Below are 24,853 nucleotides of genomic sequence, written 5' to 3' on the forward strand. Positions count from 1 at the left end.
TGAGGGAAGTGCTGGGTACAGGGAAGTGTTAATCGTCTGCAGTTTTGTCACACTTTGACGTCACTTAAAGTCCGACCATATTTGATTATTTCTTTACCAAATTTTGTTTTAAGCTTTTCATTTTTACCAATTCTATGTTTTCTGACTTTGCTGTATACAGGTATGGTATATACTTTTATTGTGAAAAAAAAATAAATAAATCACACCTTCTTGCCTCACTTACAAACCAGGGAAACTAACCTGTTAGCAGTGTAGATAATTCATTTAGCAGACAGGAGCAGTTTTTACCTGCTTGACTAGTTTCGGCTACTTCCTTTAGCCTTTGTCAGACTCGTCACATTATGTTCCCGTAACGTGTCTTGTCGGCTGCTCAGGAAAATGTGCCAGACAGCAGGGAGGGCTTGCACCCCCACCTTCATCAGGACGCATCCCAGGTGTGGAACCCATCAAGTAGGTAAAAACTGTTCCCGTCTGCTAAATAAACTATCTTCACAGTTGTACTTGGAAGACAGTATGAACCTTTATCAGACTAATCTGTTAGCAGTTTTGATACAAACTTATGTGGCATCAGACATAGCATTATTATAATGAAACTGTATGTATTAATAGGTAAGTATCACCATACATTCTAATGCACCTCAAATGTATATCACATGATGGAGAAGGGATGGGGGGGTGGGGGGGTGTTGGTAAACCAATGGACGGGGGAAGAGTCAAAAATTAGAGTATGATTGCAGTCAGTAGATGAGATGAGTAGATGAGAATTTAACTAGTGCACAAAAGACAGAGGAACCACCACAGCTGGGGGTCAGCGATGGCGTCTTGTAACTTCTGGCGTGAGTCATGTGACAGAGCACAATTAGTCAGGATACATAGATACTGAAGTGATGAAATCAGGCATTGAATGTGGGTGTCTATGTCACTGCTAATTTTATATATATATATATATATATATATATATATATATATATATATATATATATATATATATATATATATATATATATAGTTTGACTCAAGCAGTGGGATGTGCATTTGCATTTATCCTGCTATCGCAAAGTTGGTGCTTTAAGTAAAACACAAAGCTAAGTAGCACTGCTTTCAGACCATATCCATGTGGACAAACTTCCAGGGTTCTCTCAAGAAGGAGGTGGAAAAAAAAGAGGACACTTTTCTCCCCTCATTGTGCTTTGAGCATCTTCTCTGTGAAAAAGAAAAACACCTCCAAGCAAGCAAGCTCCCTCATCTCACACACACACAGTTATATTATATTATATTATATTATATATTTTTGGGGGCATACGATTTATCTAATAGGTTTCTGAAGGTCAATCTTGTGTAATATTTTCTAACAAAAGCTGCCACTGCAAAACACTTGCGCTATTTCTGCTGCGAGAATTCCTCAAACCAACCTCCCCACGTCTCTTCCAACAAAGCATTCTTGTCATCTTAGGTTTAAGTATTATTCCATTACAAACAGTATATCAAGAATTGGGATGAGCAGTCAACCAACAAATCAGAGGTGGATCACTGAGTACAACCACCAGTCCTACCCATACACTATTTTTCTTCTTTTTTTTGTGACAAAAAATATGCACAGCGACAGCACTCCTTGGCAGGTGGAACGCTAAGCAAGCAGACAGCCTTCCAGGGCTATGCTCCAACTGAAGCCAGGAACATGAGCCATGCTAGCACACCAGCTAGCAGGTTGCTTGCATGTATACACACACACACACACACACACACACACACACACACACACACACACACACACACTAGTCTCTCCGCCTGCCTGCAATGCGTTGACACAATGAGCAGATAAAAGGCGTGAATCAATCGTGCACATGCTAATCATGGAGGAAGATGAGGCTCTCCCACACGCACAGACGTACACAGACAGACAGACAGACAGACAGATTCCAAGACAAGGACATCCATTGTGTCAGTGATCAGCATAGAAACACACAGTTTGATGAAATGGTGAAAGGATGGATGATGTGGACAGATGGATGGATGGATGGATGCAGAGATAGATAGCTCACCGGTTTGCCTTCTTCCTTCCTCTCCACCTCTTTCAGCACATTATCCAGGCTAAGCGTGTTTTTGTGTGTGTGTATGAGTGCATATATGTGTGTGTGTGTATGTGTATGTGTGTATATGTGCGGTGAGCTGGCGAGGATGCACACTGCTACATCCCCTCCTCTCCCTCTCTCTGGCGATCCCTCCCTCTTTCTCTCTCCTCCCTGGGATTTATTTCATTATTTCCTCCCTCTCCCTCCCTCCCTCTCTCTCCTCACAGCTGATGGAGTCTCCTTGCTTTTCTCAAAGCTGTTTAATTTTCTCTCCGTCTGTTATCCTCGATGAAGTAGTCCAGTATCTTTTGTTTTTGTCTTTTTTTTTTGGCTGTGGCAGGCTAAACCAAAAATAGACAAAAAATACAGAAATAAATAAAATGTCTGCCTTGTGCGTTAATGGCACAAAGCTCCCTTTCTGTCTGTCTCTCCCTGTCTTTCACTATCACACTGTGTCCCTCATCCGAGTCTGTCTGCTGTGATGCAGCAGCGGCGCTGTAGGCTCCTCCCTGGAGAGACAGTGGTGCCACACAGCAGAGAGAGAGAGAAGGGTGGGGGTGTGAGGGAAGAGAGGGTGGGGGCTGGTGGGTGTGGCCTGGTGCTGCTGCCGCTGCTGTTGCTGCTGGTGGTACAGTGTAGTGGGGGATGGCAAGGGGGTATGATGGAGATGGAGAATCCAGTACAAGGCAGGGCCGCCTCTGCTGACTGAGGGCAAATGGACACTCACCAAATCACACTTCAAGGCCAAAAACCCCAGGATATAGCTGCTTTGAGTGGTCAGAAATCAACTTTTAGGAACCGGTGCCAGTTCCGGCGCCCTCCCAAATAAAAATCTGCCAGTGAAAAAAGCACATTTTTCCATTTTTTCTAGACCCTTAGAAAAATGCAAACAAAAAAACTTCTAAATTTAAGTTGTGCTGATTACAAGAAATGAGAACACCGTCACTTAGGACAGGCACAATAACTAAATAAAAAACAGGCACCAAAACTTCCCGGACTATGGTGTGGACTAAATAGTTAGTCTGTGGTGATCTCAGTCATGGAAGGAAGGAAGGAAGGAAGGAAGGAAGGAAGGAAGGAAGGAAGGAAGGAAGGAAGGAAGGAAGGAAGGAAGGAAGAAAGAAAGAAAGAAAGAAAGAAAGAAAGAAAGAAAGAAAGAAAGAAAGAAAGAAGAAAGAAAGAAAGAAAGAAAGAAAGAAAGAAAGAAAGAAAGAAAGAAAGGCAAATTAATAACATGCTGCCATATGATAGTATCTTGAATAACTTTGTTTTTGTTGGCTGTGATAAGCACAGTAATTGCAGTGCACCAATCACAGTGCAGCTTGTTGGAATGCAATACAAAAAAGGCAGATAATCTATTATTCACAGTGAAAGTGTGGGTACTTTTTAATCTAATAAACTCCTCTGACCAGATATCACGAAGCAGAAGGGAAAGATCAGACACAAAGGTAGAACTAGAAAACTGGCTTTTTTGGGGGTTTTTTTCTGTTGGTCTGGTCTCACTCTCTATGTGAGTCAGCTAAAACGCTGCACCAGATTTTACACCTGCTTTCCCCAGACAATCCATTTCAGACACTGTTTCCTGCTGTAGTGGTCAGTCTGTGGTGATAAATCAGGCACAGCAACACTTCTCTTATTTTGGACAAGAAAGCCTTTAAAGCAGCCTGTGACGTTTGTCACCAATTTTTCATGAAATCTGTAAAACCCAAGTGATAACCTAAGTATTACGAATCTGTTAACCTTTACGTGTTTACGCACCTGAATCACTTAACTCACAGTTAACAACCCCGTTGTGTACTCCATCACAAGCAGTCTGTTTTGTTTACATACCAAACAGATATGTCACTTGGGCCTTTTCGGAAATTTTGTTGCAAAGTGCATTGTGTGAATGGGAATTCCACACAGCTGCAGTATGGTCGCAGCAGCAACAAACACAGAAACGGCTTCATTGATTCTTCCTGTTGCGGCTGCGTGGAATTCCAAAAAAGCCCGAGTGACAGTTTGGTTTTGATTTGGTATGTAAACGAAGGACTGCTTGTGATGGAGTCAACTTCTAAGTTGTTCACCATGACTGAAGTGATTCAAGTGCGTAATCATGAAAACACCAACGGATTTGTGATACTTCGGCGATCAGTTGGGTTTTACAGATTTGATGAAAAAATTGGTGACAAACATCGTATGCTGCTTTAAAGAGTGTCATGACCCCATGACAAGAGCCCATATGGTAAAAGTAAATGAATAAATAGGAAGAAAAGAGAAAACAAAAAACAGGCTTTGTGTCTTTTGCATGATAAAAAAAAAAAAAAGGTATGTAGGGCATATCATAGCATCACATATTCTATAGATAGTTACACATGGGCTGTTTTCTGATTATCAGACCTTAAGTGAGTGGTTTGGAATTAAGTGTATTTGAAATGTTTCATGTATACGGCCACTGTCCTCTGCAAGTCCCCCGGGACCACCACAACCATTCATTCTTCATTGGGGATTCTATAGTCACTTGTGCATGGAACAGTTCTGAGGATTCTCTGATGGGAAATACCCAAAAGCAGCGCTGGCTCTGCGACTTAAAGACCTTCAAAGGCCTTTTTCTCTGTTTACATTTGTACCAATAGTAGAAACCATGAACTGACGAAATGTGGTCAACAGTTGGCAAAGCAGTCTCTATCACAGAGAATATAATGCATTGCTGTAGAATAAACCAAAAGCTTTCTGACTAAAAACCTGGTCTTTAGTCAACGGCCCTGGTGTGGTTTTAAATTGCTGTAACCAATCTCCTATAAGGTCCTAAGTGCTGTGTGTTGCAAGGTACGCTACTACTCGGTCTGGCATTGGCTGAAGGGGTATTGTCATCTACTGCATCATCCATTTACGTGTCTGTCCATTAGTGTCAACATGATTACTCTTCACTACCATCAGATCTGAACAGCAATGTTAACCTACATTTTCTGGTCTTTCAGGGTCAGTGCATGGTCATGGGAACAGATAGGAGAAGCTAGCACAGATGACGTGACAGGACAAGATAGGAAAAACGGGTGTATGGGTGCAGGGTAGCCCTCATTGTCAAAAGGGGTGGTCAAGGGGTCATTACTAGTGATGTCCCGATCTGGATTTTTTTTTGCTTCAGATCCTATCCAATTTTTTTTATGATTAGTGTTGCCAATACCGATACTTTTTACTATTAAATTTCGATTTTATAACAAACATGAATTTCTGGTATATGGCTCTTCCAAGCATTACAATTAAATGCAACCAAACTATTAGCCAAAGATTTTTATAATGTTTCATAACATAACTAGAAGCACTCGGAGAGCACAGACCTCCGCCAAGGCTGATCAGTGCCCCCCCCCACCCCCGTGGGCCCCCCCACCCCCGGTCACCACCAAAATTTAATCATTTCTTCCTCATCCCATTTCTAACAAACCCTGAAAATTTCATCCAAATCTGTCCATAACTTTTTGAGTTATGTTGCACACTAACAATCAGTGCCCCCCCCCCCCCCCCCCCCCCCCCCCCCCGTGGGCCCCCCCACCCCCGATCACCACCAAAATTTTATCATTTCTTCCTTATCCCATTTCCAACAAACCCTGAAAATTTCATCCAAATCTGTCCATAACTTTTTGAGTTATGTTGCACACTAACGGACAGACAAACAAACAAACAAACCCTGGCAAAAACATAACCTCCTTGGCGGAGGTAATCAACAAAATTCTTTTTTGTTTTGTTTTTTTTAAACAAACCTACACTGAGTCAGGTCGTATTAAAAACGAAGTGGAATCCAATCCATTTTGTGGAATATTTGTGGTACATTATACCTCTTATAATATATATATATATATATATATATATATATATATATATATATATATATATATATATATATATATATAGAGAGAGAGAGAGAGAGAGAGAGAGAGAGAGAGAGAGAGAGAGAGAGAGAGCGAGAGAGATAGATAGATATGTATGTATATATATATATATATATATATATATATATATATATATATATATATATATATATATATATATATATAAACCCTTTTAAAATAAGACTTTTAAATATAAAAAAATAAATAAATACTCAAGCAATCAAGTAACTTAGATCTTACATATACAAAAATCAGAGAAGAACTAAAACCTTTATTCTATGGGCTCTACATTCATTCTACATTCAGCTTCACTGCAGCCTTGTAGTTCTTATACTGGGTCATGTGATGCTTTTGTAAGTGACGAATCAAATTTGTTGTATTAAAGCAAGCCCTGATGTTCCCTTGTCACACAACTGCCAGTTTACACATCTTGCAAGTTGCTGCTTGACAGTTGTTGCTTTCCAGAGAAAAGTATTCCCACACAGCAGACATGTTGCATGATGTTTCATTTCGAAGCCGTTAAGCAGAACCATGCTGAATACTCATGTGAAAACTGGATCAGCCCAATCATGTGACTAAATCTGATCCAATCCAATTTTCTAAAAAATGCCAGATCGGCAGCCATTACCGATCTTTACATTGGATCGGGACATCCCCAGTCATTACAACGTTCATTGTTGGTCTTGTTTGAGTTACTGTTGCCTTTGCATCTGCACAACCCTCACTGCTCACTGGAGATTTTCTTTTCATATTTTAAAGACAATTTAATTTTCTATCCATCTGGATCCATAAATGAATATTATTAAAATAATAAAATGCATAGCTGGGTATTCAGTTGTTCTTCCAGCAGGTGCATTTATAAATCCTTACTTCATCTAAGTAGTAAGGATGGCTCATCTTAACCTCAAAAATAACACTGGATCATTAATTAAATATGAGCAAAAAAATTTACAGTTTGGTGGAGTTGTAACATGAACACTTTTCCTTGCCATTGATTTGTTCCTCAATTACTAAAATCAATGATCAATCAATCAATAAGTTTTAACTTTCATTTAAGTTGGAGGTGATTAAAACTCCCATGGGATCCAGAGCCACCTCCATAAAATGTATGTACGCAATATGGGTAAATGGAGCCGAAGAAAAATAACTGCAGATAAATTGAATATGTGGTTTACAATCCAATCCAACAAACCCTAGAATGCAGTTTTACATTGTACAGGCATTTCTTCTAATATCAGTTTGTCTGTGCCCCTTTTATTCAGTGGGTGAATATAGGTAAGTCCCAGAGAGGCACACAAAGGATGATTTATAAAAATACTTCTAAAGCCGCAGTCCACATAATGTGGAATTACAGTCTATACATTAACAAACTGGAGCTGGTACATCCACACATAGTACACACTGTCCCTTCATTATTGCACATATTCTGATCTTCCTACTGAAAGACACCTGAACAGTTTTTTTCCTAGAGCTATAACAACACAGAACCCTGCACTGAAAGCCAAGACAGTCAAAATATGACAATGTGCAATAAGAATTTATTATTTACTTTTAACTTAATAACTAAATATGCACGTTTTTTATATTTTTAACTGAAAATTAATTGTGTCTTGTATGTTATATGTTGCAAAGTCTCTTATCTTCTAGTCCTGCTTTTTTAAAGACAAAGGCCATGGATCAAATCAATTGTCATGAGGAGACTATTTGGTTGTCATGTGGCTCCAAAGAAAGTTAATCAATTCTTAGAAACATCCCTGATTATGTCAGAGTATTATCAGTGTTATCTCTGTGCATAGTAATTACAAAAAGAAAATGTGAACCTTATCATTTCAGGGTGTGTTTAGAGTTTGATAGAGGCTAGAACTGAAAAAGTGCCTAAACTAACTAGAACACTAGAAATGCCACCCTGCGACTAATAACTACACCTACACCACCCAGTCAGCTTAACTTTGTGGATATGTAATAAAAAATGTAGTAAGTGTTTTTTAGATGTATGATCACAGTGAATAAGTTCCAATTTTTAGTACAAACAACAGTAAGAAATGGCGTTTAGCTGAGTTCATATTCTTTTGAGAATTAGAAAAAATTGTAATTTTATCATAGTGCATGAATTCTAGAAACAAGAGATAGTTTTCTGAGGTCACGGTAAAATTTTGACCCGTAAATTCCAATCAGTTCAACCTTAAGTCAAAGTGAGCATTTGTACCAAATTGTTGCAGTGTTCTTGTGATGTGACATTCACAAGAATGGGACAGACATGAGGTCTCAGTGACTGTGACCTTTGACTTTTGACCATCAAATCCTAATTTGAGTTCTTTGACTTCCTCAGATATTATGTTCACAAGAATGGGTCAGACGTGCAACAAAAATACAGCAGGTCAGATGTTTGTATGCATTTCCATTTGAATTTTCAAAGGTCAGAGATAAAGGCCACTGTAAACTCATATCTGTTTATGCTTGTGAATGTGATATTGCAAGAATGGCTGTACAGAATTTCCTCAAATTTGACACAAAAGTTCATTTGGACTAAAGAATTTACTGGATTGTGGTGACCTCACAAAATACATTTTGTATTTTTCTGCACTTTCTGTAGAATATCACGTCCATACACTTCTGTAAGTACAATGTCTGACTAGGACTGGTTCATTGCAATCACGTGTTTTAACATGAAATACACTCAATAGCTTGTTTCAAAGTGTTCACTATATATATGACATGGGCTTGCAGAGACATTAATGCAAACACATCACACCCGTTGTGATAAATATTTTGTGGTGTATAAAAGCAGTAATCCCCATGAGACTGTGGTTTACAGTGACTGAGTTATGCCAAACTAAATAAAAACACAGCCACTAAAAAGCAATAATGTACTGATAGTAAATTAAGTTCCCTCCATCCAGTAATGTAGTGTTCAGTACTGATGTGATTGTATCACTGATTTACATACAGTGTTCTATACCACATAGTAAAACAGTGAACAGGCCACACAACCCTTTTTCAGTTCTTCACTTTTCTCCCTCATTGATTTCACTGTGTCTTCTTTCTTTCCTTATCATGTACTGTCGTGTGTTAGCGTGTATTAAAGTTGCTCTGTGCATGTATAATAAACATAGCAGGAAAGAAATGATCAACACTACAAAGAATTATACATATATATATGTATATATATATATACACACACACACACACACACACACACACACACACCAAATATACATATTAAACATAGTACTTTGTACAATATGTACTAGACAAATATTATAAATACGATAATTAAAGTGAAGACATGGAGATAAATAATGTGCAGAAATATTGTTGTGTAATCATAATTTTGTGGTGATAAGGTGGAATGATTGGATGATGACTGTTTCTTTATTCTGTTGTGTTATTACTTAATCATCATCTCTAATCTGAATCTGGTTGTCTCATACATCTGTGCAAACTAAGATGCTTTTAAAGGTAGGGTAGGAGATGTTTTCCTGGAGCCTTTTTTACTATATTGCTTAAAATCCCCTTCATATCCTGATTACAATGAATTAATTAAATGCTCTAACACAAAATACAAAAAATTTTGTCACCTGTGGAACAGACAAGACTGAAAAAACACCATCCAGTCATTTTAACCGGCCCATCGAAATGATTGAATGGTGATATGTCTATTAAATTCAACTGCCATTTGTCCCTCCTCCCTTCCCCCTCTGCGAGTACAGTCCAGTACTGTGGAGGCATGGCTTCATAAGGAAGTCTGAAGAAAGGGGTCTGGACTTTTGAATTGTGTATTTCCAAACTGTAGCTTGCTCGAACCACTTTTCCAGGATCTCCTACCCTACCTTTAAACTCAGACAAAACTGAAGTCATTGTGCTTGGCCAAAAAAATGGTAGGGATGCAGTGTCTAGTGAAGTGGTCATCATGAATGGTGTTAACCTTGGAGCACTGGCTCTGTAAAAGCTAGGACAGACTTTAAAATACTCCTCACTTACAAAGCCCTTCATGGCCAGACACCTACTGATCTGAAACAGCTTTTAGTCCAGGAGGCAGACAACCTCTCTACATTTAAGAGGAGGCTTAAAACTTTCCTTTTCGATGAATCCCTGGATCACCTCTTGACCTGCTGCTGTGCTCCTGCTTTTCTCCAGCTTCCATCATCATTATTCATTTATCCATTTATTTGTGATGGTGTTAGTATATAGTTACTAGAGCTAATCTGCCAGCCGATTAATCAGGCCAATTATAGCATATCACCAATTAATCAACACTGGCCAATATGTAACCGATGTATTAACTTTTTGCTGCGGAGGTTCTGTCGCTCGCTGCTCCTGTGTGTGTGTGCCACCCGGAGAGTCAGTCAGACAATGATGCTATCACCCCCCCACACACGCACATACACAATCACAGAATCACGGACGCTAACCCCCTACGCGCGCTCAGACAAGGATGGACTGCTAATCCCCCCTGCTCCGATCCCCTGACACCTCCCCACCCCCCGAAAATCACGGACCGCTACCCCCGAGCGCTCTCTGACAACGATGGACCCCTAATCCCCCCTGCTCCACCCACCCCCCCAACCCCGAAAATCACAGACTGCTACCCCCTACCCCACCCCAGTCTTTCAGCCCACCACACACACCCATGTCCATGCGCTTCCTGTCTACCTCCCAATTTCATTCTGTAGGCACACCTGGGTAATAATAGTGTAGGGGAGACCGGGAACAGTTGTAACACGGGTCAGTTGTAACTCTTGCAACTGCTCCAATCAGGAACAACTTAAGACTCACCTAATTCACTCTGCACATGCTCAGTTTAGTCCTTAGTCCACATGGAAAGTTGTAGTGCCGTGAAGCAGACACATCAAAATTTGTGAGGAAAAACATTATTTTGTGGTAGTAATATTTTTTGCTCTAATTATTTCTGTGATTGCGTAGTTTGCTTTGTAGTTGGACTCATTAAAGGCAGGTGTTGCCTACATTTTGAAGAATGATTTACCAAACAATTTTTATGTCACTACTTATAAAATACAGACTCGAGTCTTTTTCAAAAGTCTGCTCTCCCCAGCATAAAAACTACATCTACAACCCATGGTTCCCCACAGGTCACAGACTAGTCTAATATCAGACTATTATACAGAGGTTTAAAGTTGTGTAAATTATCTTTGTGAGATAAACAAAGATTTATGCAACTGTTAATCAACCCGTTCACAGTTATATAATATAAGATTATTATATCCTGTGTAGGTCAATGTTCTTCTTCTGTTTCATATATCGGCCAACATATCGGTTATCAGCCAATATCGGGCACTGGCCGATATTGGCATATTGGTCAAGCTCTAATAGTTACATACGTGGTAGAGGTTTCTATTATTTGTACTAACAGTTGCAGTAGTAGTATGTCCACTGTTAGTCCTTGTATTTGGAGTAATAGTAATAATAATAATAATAATACTAATAATAATAATAATAATAACAACAAGTGGTGCCAGGCACAACAAACCCCACCCCTCGCATGTATTGTAACTTATTTTGTCAATGATCCAGCTGATGTCATCATGTCTATGCATGCGTTGATGTCAGCATATCAATTGCCTCAATATATGTGCCAAGTTTGAAGTAAACTGAAACAAAATTGATGTTTTAATAGACATTTGAAATGAGGTCCATTATAAGAAAATGGAAGAAATAATGATTTAAAAAATTCATTAAAAATTTTAACTTTGACCTACTTTTCCCAAAATATAACAACATCTATTCTGGGTCACTGGCAATCTATTAATCCAATTTGGTATGAATTCAGCTAATAACAAACAAACAAACAAACTCAACCAAAAACAATACCCCTTGCCTCCCCTTCAGGGGGCAGGGTAATAACAGTGATTGGGATTTCTATAGCGCTTTTCATTATTGATCCATTATTCATTGGCTCTCACATTCACACTCTAGTGGTAGTAAGCTACATTTGTAGCCACAGCTGCCCTGGAGCAGGCTGTAGTATTAACTGTTATGGGCATTTGTTCTAGTTATTGGTAATTATATTAGCAATATATTATTAGTTCTAGTTTTGTACCCCTTCACCAACTTTGGGCTGAAGTACTATTATAATCATTTTGTCGTCTGTTTGTCTATCTGTCTGTCTGTCTGTCTCTTCATCTATCCGTCCATCGGTCTGTCCATTCAACGACATAATCTCATTATCTGAAGAATGCACTGAGATATCTGCACCACATTTATATATGTATCTTGGCATGGAGCAGAAGCCCATTGAAAACAGGTCACCTTCACCTTTTCAAGGTCAAATGGCCTTGTGTAGTTATGATATCTGAGTACTTTCAAATATAAATATGTGTGCCGTAAGTTTTACACAAAGACAATCTAATCTAAATTATAGGGCAGGAACTTTCAACAGAATCTTACACTATATTTGGCCGGGGGGTATTAAAAGTATGCAGCACATTATGTTTAACAGTTGTAGTGCAGTTTGCTGTGCATTCATGTGCCCCCCCCCAATCTCTCTCTTTCAGTTCCTTTACCCTCTCTCTTTAACCCCAACTGTTCAAGGCAGACAACCATCCTTCAAGAGCCAGGTTCTGCTTGAGATTTCTGCCTGTTAAAAGGACGTTTTTCCTCACCACGGTCCCCAAGTGTTTGCTCCTGGAGGATTCTGTTGGGTTTCTGTAAATTGGCTTCAGAGTCTCGTTTGGACCAACTTGAAATGTTAAGTGTCATGAGATATCTTTTGTTATGCTGTCACACTATATAAATAAAATTTCATAGATTGATTAATTCATTGATTGATTCATAAGCAACATTAATACTACAAATCCCATAATGCAACACTATATGAAAAATATACTGCCACTCAGCCTATTTTAAATGAATACATGCATGAAAATTGAACCTCTGATGCCAGTGGCTTAAAAACTTTTAGACAAATTCTACTTGATGTTGGAGATGCAGCCATTTAATACATCCCACATTGAAAAACCCACAAAAAATTGTTATATTTAAGATGATTGGTCTTTCTGGTAGGGCCGTTTTTGCAGTAGAGGAGATATCTGTGCAGAGTTTGCCATGAAAAACAAAGTGACAGTATTCCACAACTAGTGAGTAACAATGTCTTCCTCTCTCCTCCTCCACTCAGTCTCATGGTTTCCTTCTTTATTCTTCCTACTCTCAGTAAAGAATGGCTATCACTCCCTTCTCTATCCACTCAAACAAATCAGAACCAAGAAAATCAGGCTTAAAAACAGGCACATACACACTGTTGGGAAACCACCAATCTAAACGGTACATGTTCATGTCCATAGGACCCAACATATAAAGTGTAAGACAAAGCAGAAACACTGTGTTGCAAGTCCAAGACAGAATCTATAGTGTGTATTCTTTATTACCTACCTACAGAATCACAGCCACTTTCTGCACTTCACACAGCAACCCGGTGGTCTGCCTCAGGACAAATGCACTGGATACCCCCTCCATCAAACTCAGCTCCCACACAGCCATGCACATGCACAGTCAGGAGTGCAGCCCATAAGCCACTCAAACATGCTGTGACAGCAAACAGACAGTGAGGGAGTGCAGAGGCAGGAGTGCTAATCAGTCTGACCGTCCAACTGTCCCAAAGCAACACATCGGACCTGTGATCACACCGCTCAGATACTAATGGTATTCAAGGTACAGACCTTGAATATCGCCTCCTGAGCATTCCACTAACACATCCTCAAGACAATGGTTTCACTTGTAGACACAGAAAAACATCCAGCCTTTTGGACAATGGAACTATACACTGTGAGCAACATGTCATCACTTCTAGGTTAAGTTGTTCTTAAACTGTACATTTTCAAATAGTTTGTGAAAATAGCAAAGTTACACAATGATCAATCAAATTTTACAAATGTTAAATGAAAATCAGCAAAAGAAAAAGACAAAAGATAAAGCAAACTACTGGTAGTGAATATGAAGAGTAGCATGACTTTAAACTTTGTCTTCCAGACATAGAATTTCATACAATAGCATACTTCTTGGGCTGTTGATTGAGAAGCTGACAGATATAAGATCTATTTTGTCAAAGAACTTCAAGCAGGTTTTTATATTTAGTCTGAAACTAATCCTCTGATCTAGATCAGAAACACAGATTAAAACTATTTGACAGTTTGTCAAAACCTTTGTTTAACATTTCTGTTTAATACTGCTTTTCATGAATTCACTGCAGTCTTACAGGTCCACACATGCAGACACACAATTATTTGTGAAATCTATTTCCATTGCACTTCCTTCCACTTACCTTTTAAACAGTGAAAAACCTTGGTTGGGTAAAGGAATAGATTCTGGTTAAGACTAAAATAAGAAATTCATGCATGCATTCATTTATTTTCTGAACCACTTGATCTATGAGAGGGTTGCAGAGGTCCAGCCTATCCCAGAGTGTCAAACTCATTTTAGTTCAGGGGCCACATATAGCCCAATGGGATTTCAAGTGGGCCGGACCCGTAAAATAATAACATAATCACCTATAAATGATAATCAGAAATGTTCTGTTTGTTTTGGTGTGAAAGAAGTAAAATGTTGAAAATGTGAATAACCTGAACAACCATGTAAAACCTGAAATTTATTAATAAAAATAAGGACAATTTCAACAATATTATGTTTCAGCTTATTATTAACACAACTTACAGATCACAGTGAATCTACAACTGCTCAAAACATTTAGTAACAGGCTTAATATTGTTAAAATTGCACTTATTTTTCTTAAGATATTTCAAGTTTCTATTTGTTGAGGTTATTCACATTTCATTGTGAAAGGATAGTTTCTAAAGATAAACATCTTCCGAATGTAAATTTACTTTTTTCACATTAAACCAAGAGCAAAATTTGGAGTTGTCATTATTTACAGGTTATTATGCTATTATTTTATTTGAGATCACATTGATCTGTATGTGACCCCTGAGCAAAAACTAGTTCAACACCCTTGACTGTTGATATCTTCAGTGTAATTTTTGCACTGAAGGGGCGAATTGGATGCTTTGGTGGGCCGCTTTTTTTGGCCCGGGGGCCGTATGATTGACATATCTGCTATACAGCCTATTTAGGAGATATACTTGAACCCTGGACATATAATTGGTACTGACAGAGCAGGGTTGTGATACAGCAAATATGATTCCTTAACTTTTTGAACATATGGATCAAATGACCAGAGGTCAACACTGATGCTTTTAAATGAGTTGCCAGCTCTAATTTTCATGTCAGAGTTCAGTGGAGTGTAAGCCTCTCTAAAAGAACCCACTTAATGCAGCCGTTCCAGTGCTGATGTTGCTGAGCCTTTGGGACAAACTGACAATTTGCACACAAAATATCTGTACCCTGTTTAGAAGGAGTGCCATGAAATTGGCTGAGCAGTCCTGCTCCCAAGAGGACAAGTTCTTTTCCTTTTAATGGCCACATGTCCTTTCCTCTAGTATCTGAATGTCTTAAAATGGAATCTCATGTCATGTAATTAAAACACTTTAACATCTGCAGTAAATGTGAACTGTGTGGTTATTAAACAAATCAGAAATAGTGGAGAGTTTAGAATTCAGTGGATGGAAGCAGTTACAGATAATCATTAATGCAAAACCAGTGGCTCCAGTCCAGCCTGCTTTATTCAACTTTATGGTCACTTTAGGACATGTGTAAGTTATATTTTGGATGCTGGCGTACATAGTCTGGTCTTCATCTTCTGTCAGAAAAACTGCCGCTTCTCCAGAGATTTCCTTTACCCTTTTTTAATGATTTCACACAGGAACTGGGTACAGGATATGTTTGTTGTAGTTTCTTTACACTCACGCACAACAAGCACATTTGAACATGTAAAATGTTGAAAACAGTACCAACGCTCTTGCAAACCCCGATCTCCCGCATCGTAGACCGTAGCATTATTTACTGAGCTATCCATCCACATGTACTTCTAAGCTCAAATCTATGCACTCCAAGCCTCGCCTATCTCTTGTATTGGATGGGGGTCTACTGCACATGCGCCATTTATGACGGGAGTCTTTGTGGTAAAGGAAGTTTAATCTAAACTAAACTAAAACGTAAACATGAAGAGACAACTGTCTATTCAAGCAGCATTTGGGTCTGAATGCCAGAAAAACAACCGGGCAGTCATAGAAGGTATGTATGTATTATTATACAGTGGGAACTATAGAACTACATGGACTGAATATTAAATATCTTTGAACACAGCCAGTGACTGAGTGAATCACACAAAGTTGTCAAACATAGGCCTATACATCTACTGTATTCTGTTGTTTCTAATTTAAAATTTTTTGGAATGCAATGGAATTCAGTGCCATAAATGAGGCCAACCTTATTAAAGCCAACTCGTTGCTTTGGTTACAAAAGTGGTCACATCAGTGAAGTTAAACTATATTCATTTTATTAGTGTATGATAATTTAAAAACAAAAAAAAACACAGTTTTATGTGATTTGAAGCCACTGCATATTACTTAGCATATTAGCATATTGCTTTATTACTTGATCACTACCAAGCTCCTCAGCAGATCAGTGTGAAAGCAATGGCAGGATGTGAATGACAGAACTTTTTTAGACAGTACAGAGGGGTGGAGGGGAAAAGCAAAGTTGATTTACTCACTGTCTTCTCCAGGGCAGGACATGCCAGGCCGCTCAGGAGTACTGGGGAACACTGACACAAAGACACACAAAGTATTAGGATGGATACAAGTCACTGTTTGTTGTGTGACTAGAGATGAAAATCCAAACAAAAAAAACTAAATGATAAATAAACAAGTGAAAGTAGGCTGAACTTACTAATTTCCCCACCCGGTTGCACAACACCTTGCATCTCCTGCTCATTAATGCCCTGCCTACCTAAGGATTAATTTTTAATTTTAAATTAAAGATAAACTAGATAAACTAGATTAAACTAAATTATGTCCTTTTTGGGTAGTTCCGTCAAAAAGACAAACAGTATTCTGGCCCCTCTTAACTTTGAATCTGATCACACTTTGGCTGCTGAATTGGGTGAATAGTTTAAGAAATCAGTTGGACAAATTTTCACATTTAAAAAAAATTGTAAAAAAAAAAAATCCCAAATTTGAAATTCAGCCATCAAATTGTGCACTGCCGCTCTCCTGATTTGAAAAGCAGTGGGTGAATAGTCTTTGAGAAATCGGTTGGATACGAATCTCGGACGGACAGATGGAATTCCCCACCCTATTGGCAGGCGGGGGTATAATAATTAAATAGCAGGCAAACTGATAAACATCAAGCTGGAACATGGAGGTAACTGACAATGAGCCAAATGATAGTGATGTTCCTGACTGCAGCCAACAACTGAACTGTCTGACCCTAACTGACCTAGGTTCAGCTTTACTAACCTGGATGTTGCCCATTCATAAATATCAAGTCTCACTAGATATACTGTACAGGTTATAAAGACAAAGGTAACACTTTATTAGTCTCAAAGGAACCATTAGGTAGTGGTGTAATACATGGGACTTAGAGGAACTAAAATGTATCTACCACTCTGAGGAGAAAAGATAGTTTAATACCCTAAATAAACAGAGAGCTTTTTTGTAAATAAGCTTTATAAGAACATGATTTGTCTGGAATCTGGAATAGTATTTGGACTCTTTGTGTTTGTTTGTGATAATATTGCATAAAGTTGTGTAACGATGCATCATCACAACAACAAAAAGCTATCATTTGAGTCCACCTCAAAGCTATGAAAAATCCTGGTATATAGGACAAAACAGGAAACAAAGAGACTGTATTATACATGTGCACAATTAAACAATTATTGAAGTAATTTCATTAAGATTGATACAACTAACATTGAATATTCTGCAAATAATTCAGTGATTCCTTGCTCTAATTTAATGTTTTAGTTCCTTTGTCCCTTCTTATTTTGTGGTGGACATTTGAATTTCCCCCTAAAGTTGAACAATCTGTATCTGCATCTGTGTGTCTAAGAAAAAAAAGTGATCTCTCAGTTAGAGCAGTTTGATACAACCAAAGCCGAAGTAGATGAGAGTCAAATTAAACCATCAGACATTCAAATATTTTCCAAGTGTTACAGCTGACAATGTGAACAAAATTACCCCTGTAGACCTAGGAAAAAATAGGACCAAGGGTCCTGTACTCCAACGGCATATTTAAAGACATTAATTTGACATTCGTTTAACCTTTCAAGGTCACTCAAGGTCAAAGGTCATGGCACCAAATGAATGAACTTCTTATCTATTGCCAATAGTAATTATATCAATATCTTCAACTGTTTTAAAGTTATAGCACTTTGAAATTTGCAGGCGGCCATGGCTCAGGAGGTAGAGCCAATAACTGAAGGGTTGGCTGTTCAAATCCCGCTCTGTCCTCGTCTGTCCATTGTGTCCTTGGGCAAGACACTTCACCCACCTTGCCTCCAGTGCCACTCACACTAGTGTATGAATGTGTATGAATGTTCGGTGGTGGTGGGAGGGGCCATAGGCGCGAACTGGCAGCCACACTTCTGTCAGTCTGCTCCAGGGCAGCTGTGGATACAGGTGTAGTTTACCACCACCAGAGGGGGAGTGTGAGAGCGAATGAATAATGGGTCAATAATGTAAAGCACTCTGAGTGTCCAAAAAGACGCTATAGAAATCGAATCCATTATTATTATTATTATTGTTATTATTATTATTACTATTATTATTATTATTAAATTTGTCCCATTATAAACCAATGGGGATTTTTCAAATTTCAAAAATTCATAAAAAAAATTCATTAAAAAGTATTTCCTAGTTCTTTGAACAACCTTCGTAGACCTTACCACAAAGATGTTCCACAACTAGGGATGTAATGATATGAAAATTTCATATCATGGTTATTCCCATGGAAATGATCACGGTTATCATTATTATCATGGTATTGTTGAAATGTACTCAAAATGTTCAAAAAGTACTTATACACAACCTGAAATAATTTAATCAAGTTTTATTTTGAAAAAAAAAAAACAACTAAATAACATGCAGAATGGACTTTCTGTTGGCAGAAACATTAAAATATTAACATCATATTAACATGTAAACATCAAACATACAAATGTGCATTAAAGATGGCACCTTATGGCCATAAGAGATTGTAGATAAGAACCAAGAATACTTTTCTTTACATTCAAGACTAGATCTAGTCTTACAGATTTAAGAACTGGAACATAAAGAACACTTTCACCGTTTCATATACCTTATCTAGAAATCAAATGTGCATATAAAAACAACACTACCATTTTATAAAAAGTAATGTGGCAGAAACATTATCCATGTTTATACATAGTTGGGTATTTTTGAAAATGGAGATTCCCCCCTCTCCGTTTTAAAAAAAAACTTGTGCAGATGTGATTGTTTTCAGAAAACTGCATTTATATGGCCCTGTATATCTATACCATCAAGAACATGCCAGGGCTGTAGATGGCAGTGTAGTGGGATGATCAAGTACCATTAACCAATCAGAATCCTGAAAAGAATCACAACAACATGTTACTTCCACTATGAACCTATGGAGATATAGTTATCCTGGTTCCACATCCAAGACGTGTAACCAATACAATGTAATACAAATGGATGAGCCGGTGACTGTATTTACAATCACAAACTGCTTTTCTGATGTGACAGAGGGGATGAAAAAGGGTTTGAACTCTGAGGGGAACTGTGTTAGTTCTGTAGTCATTTACAGCTGCATCTGTTTTTCAGTCACACATATACACTATTGTACAAACAAACAGAAAGTGAAACACAGTCATATTTTCCTGAACTATTTAATGAACAAATGTAAATATTCTGAAAGAATGAGGATTTTAAAACATGTTAGGCTGATCTGATCCAGACTGGTCAGTGGTTCACTCCTGGTCAGTGACAGACCAGTCACAACAGTGTCATGTGGTCCAGTTTCTCTGGAGGTCAGTCAGTGGATTCACTGTTGAATGTCCTTCAGTTCATAAAGCCTCCACTCCTTTGGTTTTTACACACATCATGTGTCTTTGTCCAGTTGAAGTTCACTCATCTGGGCTCATTTGAACTGACATGAGTTTGTCCTGAGTATCTATATTCAGACGGTTTCAATGTTGGGGCCGGGAAGGGGTTAACACTAGCGAGGACCGGGTCTGTGCACTCACTTGCTAGGATGGACCGAGTCCGTGCGCGTGCTTGTTCGGACCGACCCGCAGTCGGACGGACCTGGTCCGTGCGTGCACTCCAACAGACAGGGTCCGTGCGGGAGCCACTATCCCCGAATCTCTGTCCGTGTAGGTGCCTTCCGCCATGTTTTCAGAGGCCAAACATTACAAACTGTGCACACACGCCTGGAGTGCTGCTGCTTCTTCAGGAAATGAACAGTACCGTGAGTTTTCTAGGTGCGGTAATCGAACACGGTTATCATAATAATTAGAATCTAAACGGTAATACTAACTGTCGGAAATTTTATCGCGGTTTATCATTATACCGGTTATCACTGCATCCCTACCTTCTACTGAAGTGGACAGAACAGATAAAGGATATACAAACAAAATAAACAAAATGTGAAGTATTACAATGTGGAAACACCTCATTAAAGCCTTATTTTATGTCAAGTAAATACATGAAGATCCTGTTAAGCAGATGTAGTGGGCGCTAATTAGCTAAGACGCAAACATTCGCTACCAAACCTCCTTATTTTCTCATTTAATACTTGCAACTTCACTTATCAGCTCCATCCTCTTCCTCAGAACTATATCATTACATGTAAACTTGGTAGAGTATGTCCTTTGTCCGCCCGAGAATCTCCATTTTCACTTTTCCCTCTATTTACACGCAAATGCTAAAACGGAGATTTGTCCAAATTTCCACTTTGGCTGGAGTTTATAGAAACCTTCATTTTCAGTACACATGCCCATCATTGTTAAATAAATGATAGGCACAAACACAGAGAAAAATCTCCCTTTTCAAAAATTCCCGGCTACGTGGGGGGAAAAATCTCCGGAACGCTGTCGGTGTGGGTGCTTTCCATCATGTTTTCAGACTCCAAACATTGCAAACTGCGCATGCGTGTCTGGAATGCTGTTGCTTCTCCAGGAAATGAGCAGTGTCACTGTGAGTTTTTCAAAGTGCGGTAATTCAATACGGTTTTAAAGATAATTTGAATTTGAAAGAGTAATACAAACCGTCGGGAATTTTACCGGGGTTTATCATTATACCGGTAATCGTTACATCCCTTTCCGCAACAAATATCAAGTCATTCTGACTGACAGTTTTGGAGAGAAAGATTCTCGAAAAATTGTTTACGTATAGCGGACAGACGACAGACGCACAACAGACGGACGCCAATGGAAACCAGTAGTCCATCGGACCTTTTGGGCCGTTGGACTAAAAATAGACATATAAACCCAACTTTATATTACTGTCAATATAAATGGAGCTTAATGTGTTGAAAAAAACCAAAGCAGTACTTGCACTCAGCTGAACAATCGTGATATAAGTGAGCACCGATTTACACCTAGGACTGGATGCAAAAAATACATAAATCTATCATTATCATGATGGAATTTTTTGCTTCATCTCAAGGGGTTATTGTGTTTATTCAAAGCAGGAGCTAACTCACCATGCAGCAGCAGTCCAGACCTCTTGTTTCGACTGTAAATACGAAAGGCCTCCTCCAACTCCATCTGAGACGAGATTGTACAAGGATCCCCTGCATACACAGTCAAAGACATTACAAACACACATATCAGTATCTGATCCCACCACACCACACCGATCATCACTCAAATACATATGCAACGAGGAAAGAGGTGGAAATAGTGTTAAAATGACAAACTGTGACTGCAGTGTCTTGGAGCTGCTGGAAATCTGAAATTAAAGCCCTTTACACGTTGTGGACGTCATGAATAAACATCACAACAGCGTTAGAACTACTAATATCAGTCGCAATGAAAACTTCCAACAGTTGAGACATTATTCTAGTACTTAGTCTTCAAATATACTAATGAATTAAACATCATGTGGAGCTTGTGGATGTGTTCTTACATATAATCTCATTTGTATGAGATTAATGTTACATAAACTAATCTTTATCCTGATAGTCTAGTTACTTGGAATCATTGCTCAACACGCTGTCCTTCTCTTCAGTGTCTTCATTATTTTTCTGTAATTTTTTTGAACAAACTATGTGGCAAGAAATCAACATCAGTCCATTTTCTGAACTTATGTCCTCGCAGGGAGCGTACCAGGGATGCCAGAGCCTAAAGCTGTTACCAAGAAGTGAAAGCATGTGAAATCAACAGGTCCAGCCTTATTGATGAAAAATTAAACCATCATACTTTCATCACATATTACTACTATATTACATTCTGTGTGAGAACACTCATGACTAACTACAGTTCTAAAAAAATATACTGACATGCAAAATTGTACAAGAGTTAAACACAAAATTTGATACAGGGGAAATGTTCCAGACTAGGGGTGTCAAACATGCAGCCTGCAGGCCAAAAGGTTCTCGTCTGGCAGGATGAATTTGTAAAGTGTAAAAATTACACTGAAGATATTAAAAGTCAAGGGTGTCAAACTAGTTCAGGGGCCACATACAACCTATTCAAGCTCAAGTAAAATAATAGCATTATAACTTATAAATAATGACTTTACATTTTCCTCTTTGTTTTAGTGCAAAAAACAACATTAACTTATGAAAATATTTACATTGACAAACTATCCTTTAACAATAAAATGTGAATAATAGGGGTGTGCCAATTCATCGATGATTAGATTCATCATGATACGACACGTGACAATTCAATAACTACTCATAAATGTTCAAAAACGATTATTTTTCATAATTACAAAATGACAGGAACAAAAATGCAGCATACAGCAGGAAAATAAAAGTGGCGCATGCCGCCCGGACGCCTTAAAGAACGGACCAGGGGAACACAGTAACACCAACTCTAACTCTTTGGCTACGGTTACAGAACATGAGATTCACCAAACGGATTTAAAAGCTAGCGCTTGGAAGCCGAGCTGTCGTGATCTGATGCGGATGCCGGAGCACAGATACAAACTTCTGAACAAAAGTATGAAAGTATTTAGCCCAGAAAGCAGTTCCCAAACTGTACAATGAGTCCAAAACCAAAGTAGTGGAATCACTGAGGTAAGCATGTAGGATAGCTCCGACATGTGATGCATGCTTTGATTGTGGATAGCGAAATCTTTAGTTTGTTATGGGATGTATGCTACTCATTGAGGATTTTGTTTGGATATCATTTCTTACGACTGAATAAGCTAGCGCTTGTGTTGGTTCAGACTGAATTAGCTGTTTTCTACAGTTTTCTATAGAAGCATGTCTGTGGTGAGGGTCTGAGAGTTTGAGTGGGTTCCTGAGGAGCTTTTGAGGAGCCAAATAAACTAAAAAAAACTAAAAAAAAAAAAAAGCAATTATTATTGTTATTTTTTAAAATTAGACTAGTACAAAAATCTGTGAAAACCACTTTTGATTGAAATAAGTCTTATTTATTTCTAAAGACACTTTGTTATTTGATTTCCTAAAAAAAGTGGACTTTATTCCACCAAAGTTTTTTTGTACTGTTAATAGAGAAATACATATTTTTGAAAAGTATTGCTTTGATACAGCAAATGTTTTGCAGGTAACTGGAAATCTGTATTTGTGAATAAGAGCAGGTTTTGCTGTACTGTATATGTCACTGCTACCTTTTTCCTGTTGGTTCCCTGGTGGAAAATATGTTGAATCATTCAGTTTTTTGACCCAAATAAAAGATAATGGAGGAAAACTTGTTTGATTACTTGAATTTATAGATACTGACACATATACCTCATGTAAAAGTATGAAGTAGCCACAGAGGGAGAAATAAATCCTGAATGGGGAAAAAAGATGTTATAATCGTAATAATCATTATAATCATTATTATCGTGATAATTGTTGATTAATCGAATCGTAGCACCCTGAATTGTAATCAAATCGAATCGTGAAGTGCCTTCGATGGCACACCCCTAGTGAATAACCTGAACAAATAGGAAGAACCTGAAATGTCTAAAGAAATTAAGTGCAGTTTTAACAATATTCTGCCTGTTACTAAATGTTTTGTACCTTTGTAGATCCGATCCACAACGCACATGTATAAATGATAAGTTGAGGCATAATATTTAATATCAAAATTGCACTTCAGTCAGTCCGTCAGTCATCTTCTGAACCGCTTTATCCTCACTAGGGTAACGGGGGGTGCTGGAGCCTATCCCAGCTACCTATGGGTGAGGGCGGGATACACCCTGAACAATTCGCCAGTTCATCGCAGGGCTGACATATAGAGACAAATAACCAATCACTCTCACATTCACACCTTTGGGCAATTTTAGGATGATCAATTAACCTATCAGTGCATGTCTTTGGATGGTGGGAGGATGCCGGAGTATCCGGAGAGAACCCACACAAACATGGGAAGAACATGCAAACTCTACACAGAAAGGTCCCTGGTTGGAATCAAACCCAGGGCCTTCTTGCCATGAGGCGACCCACACTTGCACTTGTTTTTCTTGAAAAAATTTCAGTTTTCTCAGGTTATTCACATCTTTTTTATTTAAACAGTTTGTAAATATAAATATTTTCATAAGTTAATGGGGGGTTTTTTCACTAAAACTTGGAAACATTTAGAAAAATTTGGGCTTGTCATCACTTATAGGCTATTATGTTATTATTTTACTGGTCTGGCCCACTTGAGAACAACTTGGGCTGTACGTGGCCCCTGGAAAAAAAATGAGTTTGACATCCCTGCTCTAGAGAGACACTTGTAACAATGAACATACAAGACAAAAATGTCATCACCAAAAATGGAAACTTCATTTTCATCAGGTATGGACAATTTGGGAAGTGATGCCATCAGAATTCAGCGCATGGAAGAGATACTCAATT

At 38.4% G+C, this 24,853-nt stretch overlaps 1 protein-coding gene across 1 annotated transcript in view; it reads right to left on the reverse strand.

The window, feature by feature from the left end:
* LOC115422492 (protein kinase C zeta type-like) overlaps nucleotides 1–24,853 on the reverse strand; it is a 182,454-nt gene that overhangs the window by 146,478 nt on the left and 11,123 nt on the right. The window contains exons 3-4 of the mRNA XM_030138838.1: nucleotides 21,539–21,628; nucleotides 16,563–16,613 (exon numbers count right to left, since the gene is read on the reverse strand). Of these exons, the coding sequence (XP_029994698.1) occupies nucleotides 16,563–16,613; nucleotides 21,539–21,628 (141 nt within the window). The remainder of the gene's footprint in view (nucleotides 1–16,562; nucleotides 16,614–21,538; nucleotides 21,629–24,853) is intronic.

The sequence above is a fragment of the Sphaeramia orbicularis genome, chromosome 7, assembly GCF_902148855.1.
Source record: "Sphaeramia orbicularis chromosome 7, fSphaOr1.1, whole genome shotgun sequence".
Classification (NCBI taxonomy): domain Eukaryota; kingdom Metazoa; phylum Chordata; class Actinopteri; order Kurtiformes; family Apogonidae; genus Sphaeramia; species Sphaeramia orbicularis.